At 49.4% G+C, this 18,516-nt stretch overlaps 1 protein-coding gene across 1 annotated transcript in view; it reads left to right on the top strand.

Moving 5' to 3' along the window:
* The first annotated feature begins 1,741 nt into the window (after window positions 1-1,741).
* The window catches only part of LOC116984427 (zinc finger protein 721-like), a 71,114-nt gene continuing 54,339 nt past the window's right edge, over window positions 1,742-18,516 (top strand). Inside the window, exons 1-3 of the mRNA XM_033038581.1 lie at window positions 1,742-3,286; window positions 8,167-8,392; window positions 8,429-8,613. Of these exons, the coding sequence (XP_032894472.1) occupies window positions 1,742-3,286; window positions 8,167-8,392; window positions 8,429-8,613 (1,956 nt within the window). The remainder of the gene's footprint in view (window positions 3,287-8,166; window positions 8,393-8,428; window positions 8,614-18,516) is intronic.

The raw sequence follows: 18,516 nt of genomic DNA, 5'->3' as shown, positions 1-18,516 counted from the left end.
TGCAGTTCTCACATTTGTAGAAGCCAGGCACCAGCAGTGTCCTTGACCTCCCACATACTGCAAGCATCACACTGAATCAGCTTGCCTGACATCTCCTTCTTTCGTCTCTCCCTCTGCAGTGTTTTGCGCAGCCTCCTCTCCGAAGACCCTCGAGCCAAAGACGCACACGTTTCTCACAGGGCACTTCCCTCACAAGGCCGCTCCCTCACTGCCTCTCCCTAAGAGCCGTCTTGCTTATATTGACTGATTATTGACTAATTTACCAATTTACAAACCAAATTCCTCAGCTTTCAATTGTTTTCCCCCTCTGACTCACTTCTAACTCTCCTCCTACTTGGGCTAGAGCCAATCAGTGTTTTCTCCTGCTGCTCTTTGTTGCTGTTGCTGCCAAACCCACAGGACCTCTGAGTAAAGTCAGCCTGTGCTTTACCTATTCCTGCCCTCATTATCTATGTTTCTATGTAAAAGCTTTTCACTCCACATCACTGCGGCCAGCGACCCGAGGATGGCGTCATGGCACAGGGCGGGAATACGTCATGGTGCAGGGTGGGGATACGTCATGGCGCAGGGTGGGGATACGTCACGGGGCAGGGTGGGGATACGTCACGGGGCAGGGTGGGGATACGTCATGGCGCAGGGTGGGGATACGTCATGGCACGGTGGGGATACATCACGGGGCAGGGTGGGGATACGTCACGGGGCAGGGTGGGGATACGTCATGGCACGGTGGGGATACATCACGGGGCAGGGTGGGGATACGTCACGGGGCAGGGTGGGTATACGTCATGGCGCAGGGTGGGGATACGTCACGGGGCACGGTGGGGATACATCACGGGGCAGGGTGGGGATACGTCACGGGGCAGGGTGGGGATACGTCACAGGGTGGGGATACGTCACGGGGCAGGGTGGGGATACGTCACGGGGCAGGGTGGGGATACGTCGGGGCAGGGTGGGGATACGTCAGGGTGGATACGTCACGGGGCAGGGTGGGGATACGCGGGGCAGGGTGGGGATACGTCACAGGGTGGGGATACGTCACGGGGCAGGGTGGGGATACGTCACGGGGCAGGGGGTGGGCAGGGGGGATACGTCACGGGCAGGGGGATACGTCACAGGGTGGGGATACGTCACGGGGCAGGGTGGGGATACGTTATGGCGCAGGGTGGGGATACGTCACGGGGCAGGGTGGGGATACGTCACGGGGCAGGGTGGGGATACGTTATGGCGCAGGGTGGGGATACGTCACGGGGCAGGGTGGGGATACGTCACGGGGCAGGGTGGGGATACGTCACGGGGCAGGGTGGGGATACGTCATGGCGCAGGGTGGGGATACGTCACGGGGCAGGGCCGCTCCCCTTCCTCACCCCAACCCCCCCCTTCACCCTTCTCCCGTTCCCCACTCTCCTCACCACCTCTCCACTTCTTCCCACCTCCCCCTCACCCCCTCCTCTCCATCCCCCTTCAAGCCCCTCCTGCACCCCGCTCCCCTCCCACTCCCCCCCACCACACCGCTCTGACCCTCCCCCTGCAAGCACTAGTAATGTTGACGCGTTAGTAATGTCCTGTTTGCCAGCTTGTTGACCCTCTGTGTTCCCCTCCTGCAGGGTTTAGGATCCGTTGCTGTGGACGGAGAGACGGGGACGTGAGCGGCCATTGAGGGCATCCAGCGTGCTGGTGAGCCCCCCCATCTGCTCGGTGTGCAGGCTGAGCTTCGAGGGGCTGAGCTTCGGTGGAGGACCACATGACGGGGAACAACAAAAAGAAGCGTTATGAGTGCGACGTGTGTGGCAAGGCCTGGCGGAGCCCGAGCCTGCTGGAGACCCACCGGCGGGTGCACACGGGCGAGAAGCCCTATGGCTGTTCCACTTGTGGCAAGAGCTTTACCCGCTTGTCGGGGCTGAGGCAGCACCAGTGGGTGCACAGCAGTGAGCGGCCCTTCACTTGCTCCGACTGCGGAAAAGGCTTCAACCAGTCCCAAAGCCTGCTGGTGCACCAGTACACCCACAGCGGTGAACGCCCCTACACCTGCAGCGACTGCGGCAAGGGCTTCATCCAGTCCCAAAGCCTGTTGGTGCACCAGCGCACCCACAGTGGGGAACGCCCCTACACTTGCAGCGACTGCGACAAGGACTTCACCTGCTCCGCCTATCTGCTGTCCCACCAGCGCACCCACAGTGGAGAGCGGCCCTACACCTGCGCCCAGTGTGGAAAGGGCTTCAACCACTCCAGCAGCCTGCAGACGCACCAGCACAACCACACCGGCGAGCGCCCCTACACCTGCGCCCAGTGCGGCAAGGGCTTCACCCAATCCAGCAACCTGCAGAACCACCAACGCACCCACACCGGCGAGCGTCCCTACACCTGCGCACAGTGCGGCAAGGGCTTCACCCAATCCAGCAGCCTGCAGAACCACCAGCGCACCCACACCGGCGAGCGTCCCTTCACCTGCGCACAGTGCGGCAAGGGCTTCACCCAATCCAGCAGCCTGCAGAACCACCAGCACACACACACTGGCGAGCGCCCCTACACCTGCGCCCAGTGCGGCAAGGGCTTCACCCAATCCAGCAGCCTGCAGAACCACCAGCGCACCCACACCGGCGAGCGCCCCTACATCTGCGCCCAGTGCGGCAAGGCCTTCACCCAATTAAACAGCCTGCTGAAGCACCAGCGCACCCACACTGGCAAGCACATCTACACCTGCGCCCAGTGCAGCAAGGGCTTCACCCGCTCCGACAGCCTGCTGGAGCACCAGCGCACCCACACCGGCGAGCGCCCCTACACCTGCGCCCAGTGCGGCAAGGGCTTCACCCAATCCAGCCATCTGCGGGAGCACCAGCGCACACACACCGGCGAGCGCCCCTACACCTGTGCCCAGTGCAGCAAGGGATTCACCCGCTCTGACAGCCTGCTGGAGCACCAGCGCACCCACACTGGCGAGCGTCCCTACACCTGTGCCCAGTGCGGCAAGGGCTTCATCAGATCTAGCAGCCTGCTGAAGCACCAGCACACCCACACCGGGGAGAGCCCCTACATCTGCGCCCAGTGCGGCAAGGGCTTCACCCGCTCCTCCAGGCTGCTGTCCCACCAGCGAGTACACGCCGGCGACCAACCCGTCCCCAGCCCGGTGTGTGGAGAGCGCTTTGCCAGGTCCTCCCACGCCCTGTCTCACCAGCACGTGCACACCAGTGGCCAGCCCTACAACTGCCCGTACTGTGGTGAGGCGTTTGACAGCTCGCGGGGATTGCGGCTGCACCGGCGGGCACACGCCGGCGAGCAGCTGGTCCCACTGTGACAAGAGAGCACGGGGGCTGCGGGAGCACCAGGGGATACACACTAGAGAGAGACACTTTGTGTGCGCTGAGTGTGGTAAGGATTTCACCCACATGTCCAGCCTGTGTCAACACCGGCGTCCCTTCCCCTGCCTGTCCTGCGGTAAGGGCTTCACCCGCCTGGAGCGCCGGCATGTCCACACTGGCCAGCGCCCCTTCGCCTATCAGCTTTGTGGCAAGGCCTTTGTCCATTCCTCCAGCGTGCTGGTGCACCGCAACGTGGGTAGGCGCTGTTTAGGTAAACAAAATGCTGGAGGAAATGGGTAACGTTTCTGGTCGAGACTCTCCTGTCTCCCAGTCCTTCGCTCCGGAGATGCTGCCTGTCCCGCTGAGTTACTCCAGCATTTTGTGTCCTTTTTTGTAAACAGCATCTGCAGTTCCTTGTTTTTAAACAATTCTGGTTAACCATCTCTGCACCTTCCCCAAGCCACCACATCAGTCCTGTAATGGAGTGACCAGAACTGTATGCAATAGTCCAAATGTTACCTGACCAATGTCCCTTAAAGCTGCACATATACATTCTCTGTCCTTAACTCACATCCTTTTATCTCCTTATTTTCTCTCGCCTGTAACTTACTTCACTCATCTGTCGATCACCCCCTCATCTGTTAGCATAGTGTTAGTCTGAAGAAGGGTCCTGTCCCGAAATGTCATCTATCCATGTTCCCCACAGATGCTGCCTGACCGGCCGAGTTACTCCAGCACTCTGTGAAACGTCACCTATCCATGTTCTCCACAGATGTTTCTGATCCGCTGAGTTACTCCAGAACTCTGTGAGACGTCACCTATCCATGTTCTCCACATGGGGGAAACTTTTTTCAGTCACTTACCTCGACGAAGATGCGATTTTTCTCCTTTGCCGAGGATCACCCGTGAGGAGCTCCAACCTCGGGGCCTGTGGACTTTAACATCGTGAAGCCCGCGGTCTCTGGTAAGAAGATGCCGACTCGGGAGCTCCATGCGGTGGAGTGTTCCAATCCGTCCCGACGCCGGAGTTTCCATCATCCCGACGCCAGGACTTCGGGCATTGGACCGTCAGCAGCGGCGACTGCGGAGGGTTCAACTGCCCCGACCACGGGTGAACAAACGAGGAAGATGATTGGAATTTAATTACCTTCCATCACAGTGAGGAATATGGATTCCGCTGTGGGTGATATTTCTGTTAAATGTTATTTTATGTGGCTGTGTGTCTTGTTGCTTTTTACTTAGTATGGCTGTATGATATTACTGTTCCTTATATCTCTGTCCCACGGTGCGAGTTCATTCAAGTGCTCTCCCAAGTTTAAAAAAAATCAAACTCGTGGTGAGCACGGAGAATGAACGTAGCGGGTACGTCGGGGCTCAGGGACGTCTCTTACTGGCTCGTAACGCGAAGGGCAGGTAAGCACGGGAAGACTCGTGAAGGTTTTTCAACATGATGAAAAATGTCCACGAGAGCCCCGAGTACAGACGAGTGGCCATTACCATAAATCTCCGAGTTCGAATCAGTGCAAACACAGAACTCTTGGAATTAACTCGTACCGTGGGACAGGGGTTTAAATTGGCACATGTGACAATAAATGTGAACTTGATAAACTTTCCTCTATATCTGTATCTATCTATCTCCATAATTATAAAACTCTGATCTTGGATGTGTGTGTGTGTGTTTATTTATTTATTTGTTTGTGTGTCACATCTTCCTGAAAAAACAACGCGCTAAGGACCCCCTCTCTCCGATCTCTTCCCCTCCTCTGTCTCTGCCCCTCTCTTTCTCTGTCTCTGCCCCCCTCGCTCTCCCTGTCTAGACGGGCTCTCTTCCCCCGGCCTCTCTTCTCCCCACAAGCCTACCCACTCCCCTCCACTATCTCCCCCTCTATCTCCCCTACTCTCTCCCCCTTCTCTCTTTCCCCTCATTTCTCTCCATCCTCTATCTTCCCCTTCTCTCTCCCCCCTTTTCTCTCCCCCCCCCCTCCTTGCTCTCCCCCTCCTCTATCTCTCTCTCTTCCTCTCACCCCGGCCTCTCTATTCCTCCCCCTCACTCTCTCCCTTAACCCCCTCACTTCCCCCCTCCCTCTCTCTGCCCATCTCTCTATCTCTCTGCCCTCTCCCTCTACCCCCCTCCCCACCTCTCCCTCTCTAGATGAGGCTGAGAGTTGGGATTATGTACATGGATAGGGCGGGGATGGTGTAAAAGGAGACAATGAATAATATTAATATAATACCAAGGGGGTGGTTAGTATGTGTGTGCTGCCGCAGGCCGACCAGAACCTTCCCACCTTCCCCCCGCAACTGTTGAGGGGATGGGACCCAACGGATTCTACATCCTAGTCTATCTTCTATCTTTATCTTCTATCTATAGTATTACTAAAAGGTCATCTTGACCACTACCGGTCTGCGTTGTAATTGAATTTGTGCAAAAACGCTACACAATAACGCTATTTCTCGCCAGCTTATTCACCATTCTCCGCACCGAGCGCCCCAAGTTTTGTTTCGATAGGTGAAATATTAGAAAAGTTATTAAGATTTAAAAAATAGTGAGATCAGCAGATTGGTCTTCTCGCCTGTCACTCACCATGATCACTGGGGGTCCAGGAGAATAAAGCCCCGGAGGCCGGCCGTGAGTCAGTCACCCCGGAAGACTGTGAGTGAGTCCAGAACTGTGAGTCTACGCCGTGAGTGAACTGAATTGTGTCTGTGCCGTGCTGATTGAACAGATCTGTGCCTGCCCCATGAGTGAATTCAACTGTGCCTGCCCTGTGAGTGAATTCAACTGTGTCTGTCCTGTGAGTGAATTCAGAGGGGAGGAAAGGGGAGTCAATGAAAGTAAGCATGCAGGTACAGCAGGCGGTGGAGAAAGCGAATGGCATGTTGACCTTCATGGAGAGAAGGCAGGTATGGGATACTGAGTTGGATGATCATATTGAATGGTGGTGCATGCTCGTAGAGCCGAATGGCCTATTCCTGCACCTATTTTCTATGTTTCTATAACAAGAAGAGTTGAGTATAGAAGCAAAAAGGTCCTTCTGCAGTTGTATAGGGCCCTAGTGAGACCACACCTGGAGTATTGTGTGCAGTTTTGGTCTCATAATTTGAGGAAGGACATTCTTGCTATTGAGGGAGTGCAGCGTATATTCAGCAGGTTAATTCACGGGATGGCGGGATTGTCATGCTGAGACAATGGAAAGACTGGGCTTGTATCCTCTGGATGAGAGGGAATCTTATTGAAACAAGATTACTAGACTAAGTGGGACCCGTTGGGTCCCATGTTCACACGGGAGGGCTAGTCCCTCAACGCAATATTCCACCTCCACCAATTCCAATATTGGTGGCCAGTGGGGGGGGGGGGCTTTCTGAAGTGCAGGTATGGGTCTTGTGGGCTGAAGGGACTGGTCTCGAGGGCTAGTATGGACATTGTGGGCCAAATGGATTCTTGGGGTGGCAGCTCAGTCCATGAAGCCTGGTGTGCTGGCAGCTCACTCGGCTGGTGGGCTGGCAGTTGACTCACGGTTATTCCTTGAAATTCCATTTCAAGCAGGGTACAAAGCCACCAAATTCAAATCCATTTTCCCACCATTTCAAGCAGGGTGCAAAGCCACCAAATTCAGGTGCAGTTTCCTACCACTTCAAGCAGGGTGCAAAGCCACCAAATTCAAGTGCAGTTTCCTACTACTTCAAGCAGGGTGCAAGGCCACCGAATTCAAGTGCAGTTTCCGACCACTTCAAGCAGGGTGCAAGACGACCGAATTTGTGCAGTTTCATACAACTTCAAGCAGGGTGTAAGTCCACCAAATTCAAGTGCAGTTTCATACCACTTCAAGCAGGATCCAAGTCCACCACACTCAAGTGCAGTTTCATACCACTTCAAGCAGGGTGGAAGGCCACTAAATTTAACTGCAGTTTCATATCACTACAAGCCCACCAAATTCAAGTGCATTTTCATACCATTTCATGCAGGATGCAAGGCCACCACATTCAAATGCAGTTTCATACCATTTCATGCACGGTGCAAGGCCACCACATTCAAATGCAGTTTCATACCATTTAATGCAGGGTGCAAGGCCACCACATTCAAATGCAGTTTCATACCATTTCATGCAGGGTGCTGCAAGGCCACCACATTCAAATGCAGTTTCATACCATTTAATGCAGGGTGCAAGGCCACCACATTCAAATGCAGTTTCATACCATTTCAAACAGGGTGAAACCACCGTAAAACCACACAAAACACCACACTCACAGTTCAGTAGACATTCAGAATGTTCAGTTGATTCACAGTCCAGACAGAGTAGTGACCTCTCCCTCCCCCATCATGCAGAGACTGAGCCACACCCACACTTCCGGGTTTTATAATCCCTTCCACCGGAAAAGGTGTGGCCTTCATGGCGTGATTGGCAGAAGAGAGATTCTCAACATTTTTTAAACACTAATAACACTTTTATTTTTCATTGATGGGGAAAATGCTCTGCACCTGATGAGCGGAGGGGGACTGAGTAAGATACCCAAAAATCACAGCCGTAAGTGGTTGCGTTTTATCTAAAATCAATATCAAGCAGGGTGCAATCAATTCCACGCCTACCTCCTACCATATGTGGTGTGGCGGCGCCTAACAGCCGCGGCTCGACTACAGTCATCTGTTTTTTTTATTTTTTGTCTTGTTAAATGTATGTCTTGAGCTAGTTTTTATTATTTTTTTTAGCTGTGTATATGTTTGGGTTGGGGGGTATTAAACTGGACCATCATTGCCTGTGGCAGATTGTGTTTTCGCAGCTGCCGCAGGAAGTACAACGTCTTTGTTTTGACTGTGGAGTCGATCCACAGGTGGGTGCACACGGGAGAATGTTCCTTCGACTGCTCGGAGTGTGGCAAGAGCTTCACCCGCTACGACAGACTGCTGCGGCACAACCGCGAGCACTCCGGCGAGAGGCCCTTTGGCTGTTCCAACTGTGGCAAGAGCTTCAAGATGTTGCATGAGCTGAAGATGCAGCGGCGAGGGCACACGGGCGAGAAGCCCTATGGTTGCTCCACCTGTGGCAAAAGCTTTGCCCGGCTGTCGGGGCTGCGGCTGCACCAGCGGGTGTACAGCAGTGAGCGCCCCTTCACCTGCTCCGACTGCGACAAAGGCTTCAAGTCGTCGCTGGACCTTTTTGATGCACAGGCAGGGCACAGTGCAGCCGGTCACCACGATGCCCGTGGCCAGGGGTCTGAGTCCACAACCTCCCCCACAAAGGACACCAGCTTCGCACTGGCCATGGCACCCAGATCCGGCCCACTGGATGGCAGCCTTTGTGTGGGAGGTGATGGGCCGGTACTTCTCTCTGGTGAAAGCATGGGTGGAGGTGGCACTTCCGGGCAACACCGCGGCCACTCGGCAAGGACGGCAGCGGACTGGCCAATCTCGCCACTCTCTCTATCATCCTCAACCAACCCAAGGTCGTGCTGGCATCCATACATCTGAATTTCAAAATCCATGCAGAAATCTCATGCCTATCACATCCGAACTGCACATCAGCCATCACCTGCTATAAACCCAGTTACCTTTGTACCACTGTGAGAAGAAAAATGGGATCATGGTTGTCTGTTGCTTGTAGAAGCCGCTGCCACTCCCTGGCTGGACTTACAGTCATCCGATTGATAATCCTGATCTGGTCCTATTTACCGATGGCTCTTCACACCGACCTAGTGATGACAGATTATTGGCAGGATATAACCATATAACAATTACAGCACGGAAACAGGCCATCTTGGCCCTACAAGTCCGTGCCGATCAACTTTTTTCCCTTAGTCCCACCTGCCTGCATTCATACCATAACCCTCCATTCCCTTCTCATCCATATGCCTATCCAATTTATTTTTAAATGATACCAGTGGTCACACCACACCAAGTGCTGGAGGTGTACGCTTTACCATCCAGAACGTCCCCTCAGGCAGCTGAGCTGTATGCCCTGACTCGTGCCTGCATATTGGCAAAAAGATACATGTGTTAATATCTACACCGATTCTTGCTATGCATTTGGGGTTGTACATGACTTTGGGCAGTTATGGAAAAATAGAGGATTCATCACATCAACAGGAAAGACTATTAAGCATGATAAACTGATCTTAACTTTATTTAGATCCTAAAATGTAGACATATTCCTTATAAACTTAATAACATTGTGTGGGATGAGAGAGAATATGAGGGTGAAGTGAGGCATCTAGATAAGCATCTAAAGAGGAGGAAGGTAGAAGTTGGAGTTTGAAATTCAACGAAGAACTTTCACACTGCACAGTGAATTCGCTGCTGGAAGTAAACAAGCTGATGAGAATGTTGGGTTTGTGCCCATATTCCTTCGCATGCACAATGAGGTATCTCTTTGCTTGCTCCAACAAAAATTATAATCCGACCTGTATGGCTCCATTTTTGCAACTGATTAATGAGAGAAAATATTAATATCCTTTATACTCTGTGTTGATCAACAAGGAGGGAACTGTGGAAGAAAAATTAATATCCATCCTTATTTAATTTTGATTGGAATTGAACAAGGTAACGAAAGGGTGTATTGGATGTGACAATTGGCCGCTCTCGCTTGACCAGGTGCAGAAGAGGTTGTGGGAATCGGCAAATTAAGATTAGACATGTTACCTGTTGTCTGGGAATGTGTGAATGGTGGATGGTAAATGTAAACATGAAACAGCAGAGCAGATAACAAAGCTTGTTTACTCTTCTGTGAGGAGTTAGAGGATCTCCCACGCCCCCTACCACTAGTAGCATAGATATGTTGCAGTAAATGGGAGGCTTATGATTACTATATTTAAGAGGGAGTTAGATGTGGCCCTTGTGGCTAAAGGGATCAGGGAGTATGGAGAGAAGGCAGGTACAGGGTACTGAGTTGGACGAGTCATGATCATATTGAATGGCGGTGCAGGCTCGAAGGGCCGAATAGCCTACTCCTGCACCTGTTTTCATGTTTCTATGAATGGGGATGGTGGCGTGGGCCACCAGAAAGTTGAGATAGAATAACGTCAAGATTCCCTTGTATTGTGTTTGACTTGTATTAACCATCGGTTGCTGCATAAGATTAACATAAGTGACTAATGAAATAATTCGTACCCATGTAGTAGATAATATATTTTCGTATAGCTGTACCTAACAAAAAAATGTATTTACTACACAGTATAACTGTCGGCTAATTCTGCTGTGAAGTCAGAGAACTGGTGAGCAGTTTTCTGCTGCCATCTCTCCATGATATCCGACGCCGCGGATGGAGACGCTGGACCGGGTGGGCAAACATCGTACCTCCCCCCCCCCCCCTTGGGCCCGGAGAAATGGGCACTCCCTTTTGTTTCTAAATCATCCCACTATTCACGCAATATTCCACTACTTACCTGGAGTAGACATGAGGCATCGAGCTGAATGTGTGGAGTGTAAATGACAGTATGATCCCGCCCAGGCCCACTGCGCACACGCGGAGAAACGGCGTCATTTTGCGTCGCTTCCCCAACTGCGCAGGCGTGGATGGTCGCATTTTTTTCTCCCAATTCACCCAGCGGACGATTTCCATCAATTTCTTACTCTGGGGAAAAAAGGGGGGGTGCGGTCGCACCCACCAAACGAAATTTGGTTTCTGCAGTCATACACACAAGAAAAAGAACCAAGACACAACACAATTTACACGAACATCCATCACAGTGAATCTCCTGATCACTGTGATGGAAGGCAAAGTCTTATCTCTCCCCTGCACTCCTCATTCTCCTCCCGATGTCAGAGTCAAAGCCCCCGGCCGGCGATGGTAAGTGTCCCGCGGCCATTATAGCGCGCCGGGCGATGCAAGGCTGCGCTCCGGGTCTTGGTGTTGGAGCCCCGAAAAGAGGTCTCCCACCAGGGACCCGCGGGCTCCCAGTGTCATCGTCCACCAGACCTGCGGTTGGAGCCTCCGAAACCCGGGGTCCGGCCGCAGCAGCGCGCCACCACAGCTCCACCCGCTCCGAACTCGGCCAGCTCCGCGACTGGAGCCCCAGGTTGTTCCGGTTGGAGGCCGCTCCACGGTGCTCAGCCCCAACGACAACGGAGACCCGACAGAGAAAAGGTCCGACATACATTACAAACCCACTGACTCACATGGCTATCTGGACTACATGTCTTCCCACCCTGCCCCCTGTAAAGACTCCATCCCCTACTCCCAATTCCTCCGCCTACGCCGCATCTGTTCCCAGGATGAGACATTTCATACCAGGGCATCGGAAATGTCCTCGTTCTTCAGGGAACGGGGATTCCCCTCCACCACCATAGATGAGGCTCACACCAGGGTCTCATCCATACCCCATAACACTGCTCTCTCTCCCCATCCCCGCACACGCAACAAGGGCAGAGTCCCTCTGGTCCTCACCTTTCACCCCACCAGCCGGCAAATACAACACATAATCCTCCGCCATTTCCGCCACCTCCAACGTGACCCCACCACTCGCCACATCTTCCCATCTCCCCCCATGTCTGCCTTCCGCAAAGACGGCTCCCTCCGCAACTCCCTCGTCAATTCTTCCCTTCCCTCCCGCACCACCCCCTCCCCGGGCACTTTCCGTTGCAACCGCAAGAAATGCAACACCTGTCCCTTCACCTCCCCCCTCGACTCCATTCAAGGTCCCAAGCAGTCGTTCCAGGTGCGACAAAGGTTCACCTGTATCTCCTCCAACCTCATCTACTGCATCCGCTGCTCTAGATGTCAGCTGATTTACATCGGTGAGACCAAGCGTAGGTTGGGCGACCGTTTCGCCGAACACCTCCGCTCAGTCCGCAATAACCTACCTGACCTCCCGGTGGCTCAGCACTTCAACTCCCCCTCCCATTCCCAATCCGACCTCTCTGTCCTGGGTCTCCTCCATTGCCAGAGTGAGCAACAGCGGAAATTGGAGGAACAGCACCTCATATTCCGTCTGGGGTCCTTGCGTCCTTATGGCATCAACATTGAATTCTCCCAATTTGGCTAGCCTGTGCTGTCTCCTCCCCTTCCTTCACTCTCTAGCTGTCTCCTCCCACCCTCCCATCTGCCCGCCCTCGGGCTCCTCCTCCTCCCTTTTTCCTTCTTTCTTTCCCCACCCCCCATCAGTCTGAAGAAGGGTTTCGGCCCGAAACGTCGCCTATTTCCTTCGCTCCATAGATGCTGCTGCACCCGCTGAGTTTCCCCAGCAATTTTGTGTACCTTAGAGAAAAGGTCGGGTTCTCCGTACAGGGGAAAGTTTTAAACGTCCCCCCCCCCCCACCCCACCCCCCACATACTCAGTTAAAAAAACAAAAAAACATTATAACTACATTCAAACGAGACAAAAAATTAAAAAAAGGACAGACGGACTGCAGAGGCCGCTGCGACGTGAGTCGCGCCGCCCACCCATTCCAGCAAGTTAGCTTCATTGTTCAACAACAAGGGCACCCAGATCCCCTTGCAGAGTTACATTCCTAAGTTTAAATACTCTTATATTCTATTCTTCCTCCCCGTAAAGAGCTCAAACTCACACGGGTTGAAACACAAGCATCTTTATTGTTCAGGTCATCAACTACACAGCAGGTCATCACACGTTCACGCTGCTACACTAACTAGGTATGTTGCAAAGCCTACCTGAAGCGTCGCTGAAAATCTGTCCCAGCCTGTGTGCGCGATGTTGGCGCCGTTTAGAGGGCGGCGGGTTTAAAACGCGATTTTCCCTAGGCTGTTCAAATCGCGGTTTTTCAGCCTAGTTGATTATTAACGAAAAATCGCTGGAAGATTCCCTCGCTTGAGCTATTATTAGTTTTAAGGGCTTTCCTTACTTGTTATAGTAGTTTAAAAATTAACCTCCAAACCCCCGACCGCCGACAACGGGTCGGATCTCATACAGGGGAAAACGGAAGGTATGCTGTATATTTTTACGTTAAAAAGGGCTTCTTAAGATCCCTTTATACAAAGTTTAAAGTTGCGAGAATCTCATTTTGGGCCCATTATATCCCGCAGTATTTTTCTGGGCATTTGAGGGCACAAATCCACCGCAATGTGAACGTTCTAAACCAGCGCGTTCACAGGAACCCACTAGAAAGCTGATTTAAATGGACTTTAATTTACAGCAATTGAACACTAAATTCCTTCCATTTGGCCTATAAATTAATGTAATGAGATTTAAAAATCATGTTTTATTGTGAATTATTTGTGAATATTATTTGGACACTTAGGCTATTTAAAAATGTTAATCATTTATTAAGAAATAGATAGATGTTTAGATCTAGTAATTGAAGTTTGGAATTAGCTACAATTGGGTAACTAACTAATTATATGCTTTAATTTCAGGTCATCCAAGTAAGATTATTTTATATTTGTTTCAGCATGCTTCAATCTATGTTAACTGAAAATGTCATTCAGTTCCCTTAATTTTTAAGAAAGTTATGGGTTTTTCACTGTCCACGATCACAGCTTTTTTGTTATCTCCATAGAAAATCAATAGGGAACAAGATGCTAATTTCCGAGTATGAAAATGGCCATAACATTTTAAATACTTGAGATATGAAAGTGAATTAGGTGTCAAATTAAACTTATTTTTATGCTTTATCTGATGGGATAAATTGCAGACTTGATTTTTTAAATCTCAAAATTTTGTAACATTGCTACATTAACTGCTAGACAGTGGGTAGGATGTTACACAATGAATGTTACAATTAGGTGGGGTTATAATTACTAAGCATTCTAATTGGCTAACATGCTATAGCCAATGCTACATCTCTTCTATAAATGAAAAGTAGATACAGCGTTATCACTACGATGAGTAAATAAATTGTTAAATGCAAAATGCCACATATAAGAATAATAAGGTTAAACATAGTCGCCGTATCTAACAGGCAGCTTACTAACCCGCCCGGTCCGCGTACGGTAAGGAGCTGCCTCATCAACCTTTTTCTCCGAAAAGTTAAGGGCGCGTCTGGGTGAGCCAACAGGGCTCTAGGGAAACACCGTCGTGGGGACACCGGTGAAGCGGGTACAAGGGGTGGGGACATAGACCTGGTGGTGGTGGGGTGGGGGGGGGGGGGGGGGGTTGACAGCTGCAGGCACTAGAGCGACCGGAACAGCGATCACTTTGAAGTTCAGTGGAGGGGCGTCAGGACCCAGGAGAGCCGGACGTCACTGGAAGGTATGTTGACAGTTACGTCTGTAGATGGTGCCGCCGACATCGACAAGGTAGAATCGTGGCTCTTTCGAGGGGCCGTGGATGAACCCCAGTTTGGTATGTCCTTTGTTTGTCTGTAATCGAACCACTTGGCCTTGGATCAGTGGCTTGCTGGATTTGTCGTAGGCACGTTTCTGCTCGTCTCGATTGGATTGTATGCGCGTTTGAATTACAGCGGGGCAGAGAACTTTAGGCTTTAAGTGACCCTGAGTCACAGGCAGTGGAGGTTTTGTCCGCCGTGTCAGTCGAAGATATCGGCAGCCAACAAATTTGACTATAAAATAGTCTTGCTCCTTTTTTCTAATACAAATTAATAACATGGATGGTCAATAACTGATATGCTAGCACTCTCTTTTGGCACGTGGTAATCTGGAAACTTGAAAACAGTCTCTTTAAAAACAAGGGGTAGGCCATTTAGGACTGAGATATTGGCTTATCCATCTCATCTAACACGTGGCCAGTGTGGTATCCAAGTCTCTTTTTGAACTCAATTCAAAAGATAAGAAATGGGAAGAAAACAAACTTAAAACACCAATAAGACAAAACAAACAACCTGCAGTTTTTCATCTCTCCTCCATTGAAAGTGAAGAGAAAATAAAGAATAAACTCAATGTTCATGGATCGCTAACGTATTTGCAAAGAACAAAGGAAAATAAAATAACCTTGTGTGGCTCCACCTCCACACAACTACTTACTACCTCTCAAAACACATTAGTCTCTACCTGGATTTCTGACGTAGAATAGCAAAAACTCATTCATGACATCCTATTTTATCTGAATTATAGGATTAATTCAACATTCAGCAGACTACATTTAGAAAAAATAAGGCTGACAAACCAGATCAATTTTCCAAAATATTGTCTCCTTTCATTTAATTTCTTCAACAACATAATGGTTGAACACAAATTCAAAACCGACGCTAGGTCGGGTGAGCGGGCGGATGGAAGGGCAGTGGGATATATATCCGCTTCTTTCACTTCGTTAGCTCTGGGGTTTTTATTTTTTATTTTGTGTCTTTCTCGAAATTCTTTATTTTATTTTTCTTTTCTTCTATCTAACCCTTTTTTCCTTTTTCCCGATTTAGTTATTAGTTTATAAAATGTTAAAATTGAAGCAGTACGAAAATTGTATAATTGTTACGTCGATTACTTTCTCTTTGTACAATTGCTTCTAATAAAATAAATATTAAAAATAAAACATTCACCAGAACCGGTTTCACAAACACGTAACAATCTTTAAACTTACTTATTTTATATCTTTTTTTCCCCTGTGACATTCACACAAGTTGCCACACCTCATGCAATATGATAAATCTCACAGATAGTCACACTTTAAAACAATAAAATTCTCACTCAAAAATAAAACACAGTTATACACACCTCAAGGAAATCATTCTAACTCTTAAAACTTTGATACACCCAAATATGTTCATAAGCTTGCCCACCATTTCGCACATTTACTGAATTAACATGGAATTTTCACAACGGAAAATGGGCATCACAATTAGGTTTTTAGAGTGTATCTCTATTATTTTTCCTTCTTACCAGCACGCATAAAGGAGTGTATATAAAATAAAATAACAGGCAGAAAAACATCAATTCATAGTCAGTGCACATAGGGGCGTACCTCTATAATTCCTAAACCTCCCTGATTTGTTTGACAAGACCGTTCTGTCTACTAGAATCTTTGGTTCTAGGGGGACCAATGTACAAAATTCGCAAGCTAGGACATTCCCCTGGGAGTCTTTGTCGTGGCCACTCATATGGGTATTGCACTTAATAATGGCGAGGTGGACTGGGAAGGCTAAGGCTAGTGTCTTTAAGTTGTGAAAGTCTTCTTGTTGGAATGAGAGAGTTAAAATGAAAAATAATTAACCAAGCCCACAAAACCCTCATCTGCTTAGAATGGGCGGGCCGCAATGATTCACAATGGGATGGTCCAATTCCCCGTCAAACAGGATGCTGGGCGCAGTGATCCAGATTGTGATTGGTCAGACTCCCTGTCATTCAGGATCTTGCCATGCCCCACAACCATTGGGTCACTCACAAACTCTCTTCTCTGTCTTTCTCTCTCCAGCAGGGGCGAGCTCTGTGCCAAAAGTGATTCACAGTTCGAAGGCAAGTTTGTTTCAAACTGTACAGGCTGCTGGCTTGTGATTTAATGTTCTTGAGCAGCCCCAATTCTCATGCGTTTTTTCCCCTCTTCCAATCTTCTTTAATTTATCTGCTGTTTCTCTCTCTGCACATCTGCGTTGTTTAACTATCTCACTGCTGAATTCAATTACGGCTCCTTCCTCTTCTGCCTCAGCCATTTTCCTTCTTTCTCATCTGCCTTTTCAGTCTCCAAGTTGCTATCAGTATCATTTTCGTCTAGGGGTGCTGGATCCTCCCCCCTATCTGTGCAATCTTGTATGGGGGAGGTGGTCCACACTATTCCGGACTATATTCCATCATTCCCCCTCTTCTATAAACAGGGTCGCCGTGTCAGACAAGGGGTCTCTAAAGGACTTACTGGTACCGCGTTTATTCTAAACCATTAATTGCTTGTTTTCTGAACTCTTCTTATCAGCGCTTTCTCTCTCTACCTTGGCCATTTTCACCTTGGAGTTGATTGTGGAATTTAGAAGAGCTCCCCTTCCCCTCACCCCACTCACCATCCACAACACAACAGTCACATCTGTGGAGTCTTTCAAATTCCTGGGAACCATGGACCTTAAGTGGGGGTCTACCATCGACTCCACGGACGACTCCGGATTGTCAAAGCTGCCACAGCCAGACATAAAAACAGCTTTTTTTCCACGAGTAGCAGCTCTACTCAATAACCAAATATCTGCGGCCTCCTTTTGCTCTGGTATTTAATTAAATTCACATGTTTAATCAACAATTTTTTATTATTAATGTTTAATGTATCATTCTTTACCGTCACTGTATGTATGTCATGTTGTTACTTGCAGACGGAGAACCAAAGCAAATTCCTTATATGTGAATACTTGGCCAATAAACTTATTCATTCATTTTCACTTGTTCCTCTGCCCACTGGCATTCTAGCTGTAACACTTTCCATCCTTTCATATTGCCATCCTTGTTCCTTAACTCTATCCCTCTCTCCTCATACTTCTTTTCTGTCTCCGCTTTCATTCCTCAATTCTTTTCCCATTTCTTTCCTGCGTCTCTTTCCCTTATCAACATCTCTGCTCTTTTAATCGTCTCTACATTCCCTGTTCTACCTACTAGCCAGGATTCATCTCCTAAACGTTTGGTTAGCTTGTAACTTAATATTCTAGTCTTTGTTACTGGTAGGATTCAAATAACACATGTGTTGCACAGGCGTTCAAATTGTTACCCATTATTGCAGTCTCTTAACACTCACTTAATTGTGAACGACAGGCTTTCTGCCTGTGGAGCTAAACACCGACTACTTTCCTAGTAGCAAAATACGGGCGTTCCCCCGTCATTTTTATCCAGATTATTCCCCATCGTTGCGAGGCTCTCTCAGCCCAGCTACTTTGTGAACAACAAACTTTCTTAGTTTGCGAAGTAGCAAAATACCTGACCAACAACTTCCCAAGTAGCAGATTCTCTTCGCAACTACTTTCCAGTCGCAAAAATCTAGATACAGTTGGTCTTACCTTCGTTGCCTGCATCTAAGGTTTTTGGCAGAGCACCAGATCAAGCTACTATGAAGGACCTAAGTTTTTCCGTGAGCTTCGTCGGGAGTTCAGTTTCAAGAGGTCCGAATAGGGCACTTTTTTCTCCCAATCCGACCCCGGTCAAACTACGGCCTCTTAGTCAGTCGTCTGTTGATGGTCCCAGCGAAATCCTGCTAACTACACCAATGTTAAGGTTCATATCTTAAAACAGACAACCCACAATAAGTTAGATCAACCAACATAAGCTTCACTGATCATTTAGCCGGCGAGAGTGCCAGCGGATACAAAGTCAAGTATGCAACACATACTTAACCAGGCCCGTACGAAGCTTTTCAAAAAGGGGGCTGGCATGACAGGATTACAAAAAACTGAATGTGAAATAATGTGCGCGCTGCG

This window comes from Amblyraja radiata, chromosome 20 (genome assembly GCF_010909765.2).
Source record: "Amblyraja radiata isolate CabotCenter1 chromosome 20, sAmbRad1.1.pri, whole genome shotgun sequence".
In the NCBI taxonomy this organism is placed as follows: Eukaryota; Metazoa; Chordata; class Chondrichthyes; order Rajiformes; family Rajidae; genus Amblyraja; species Amblyraja radiata.
The sequence above is the reverse complement of the archived record's forward strand: the minus strand, read 5'-3'. Positions and strand labels throughout refer to the sequence as shown.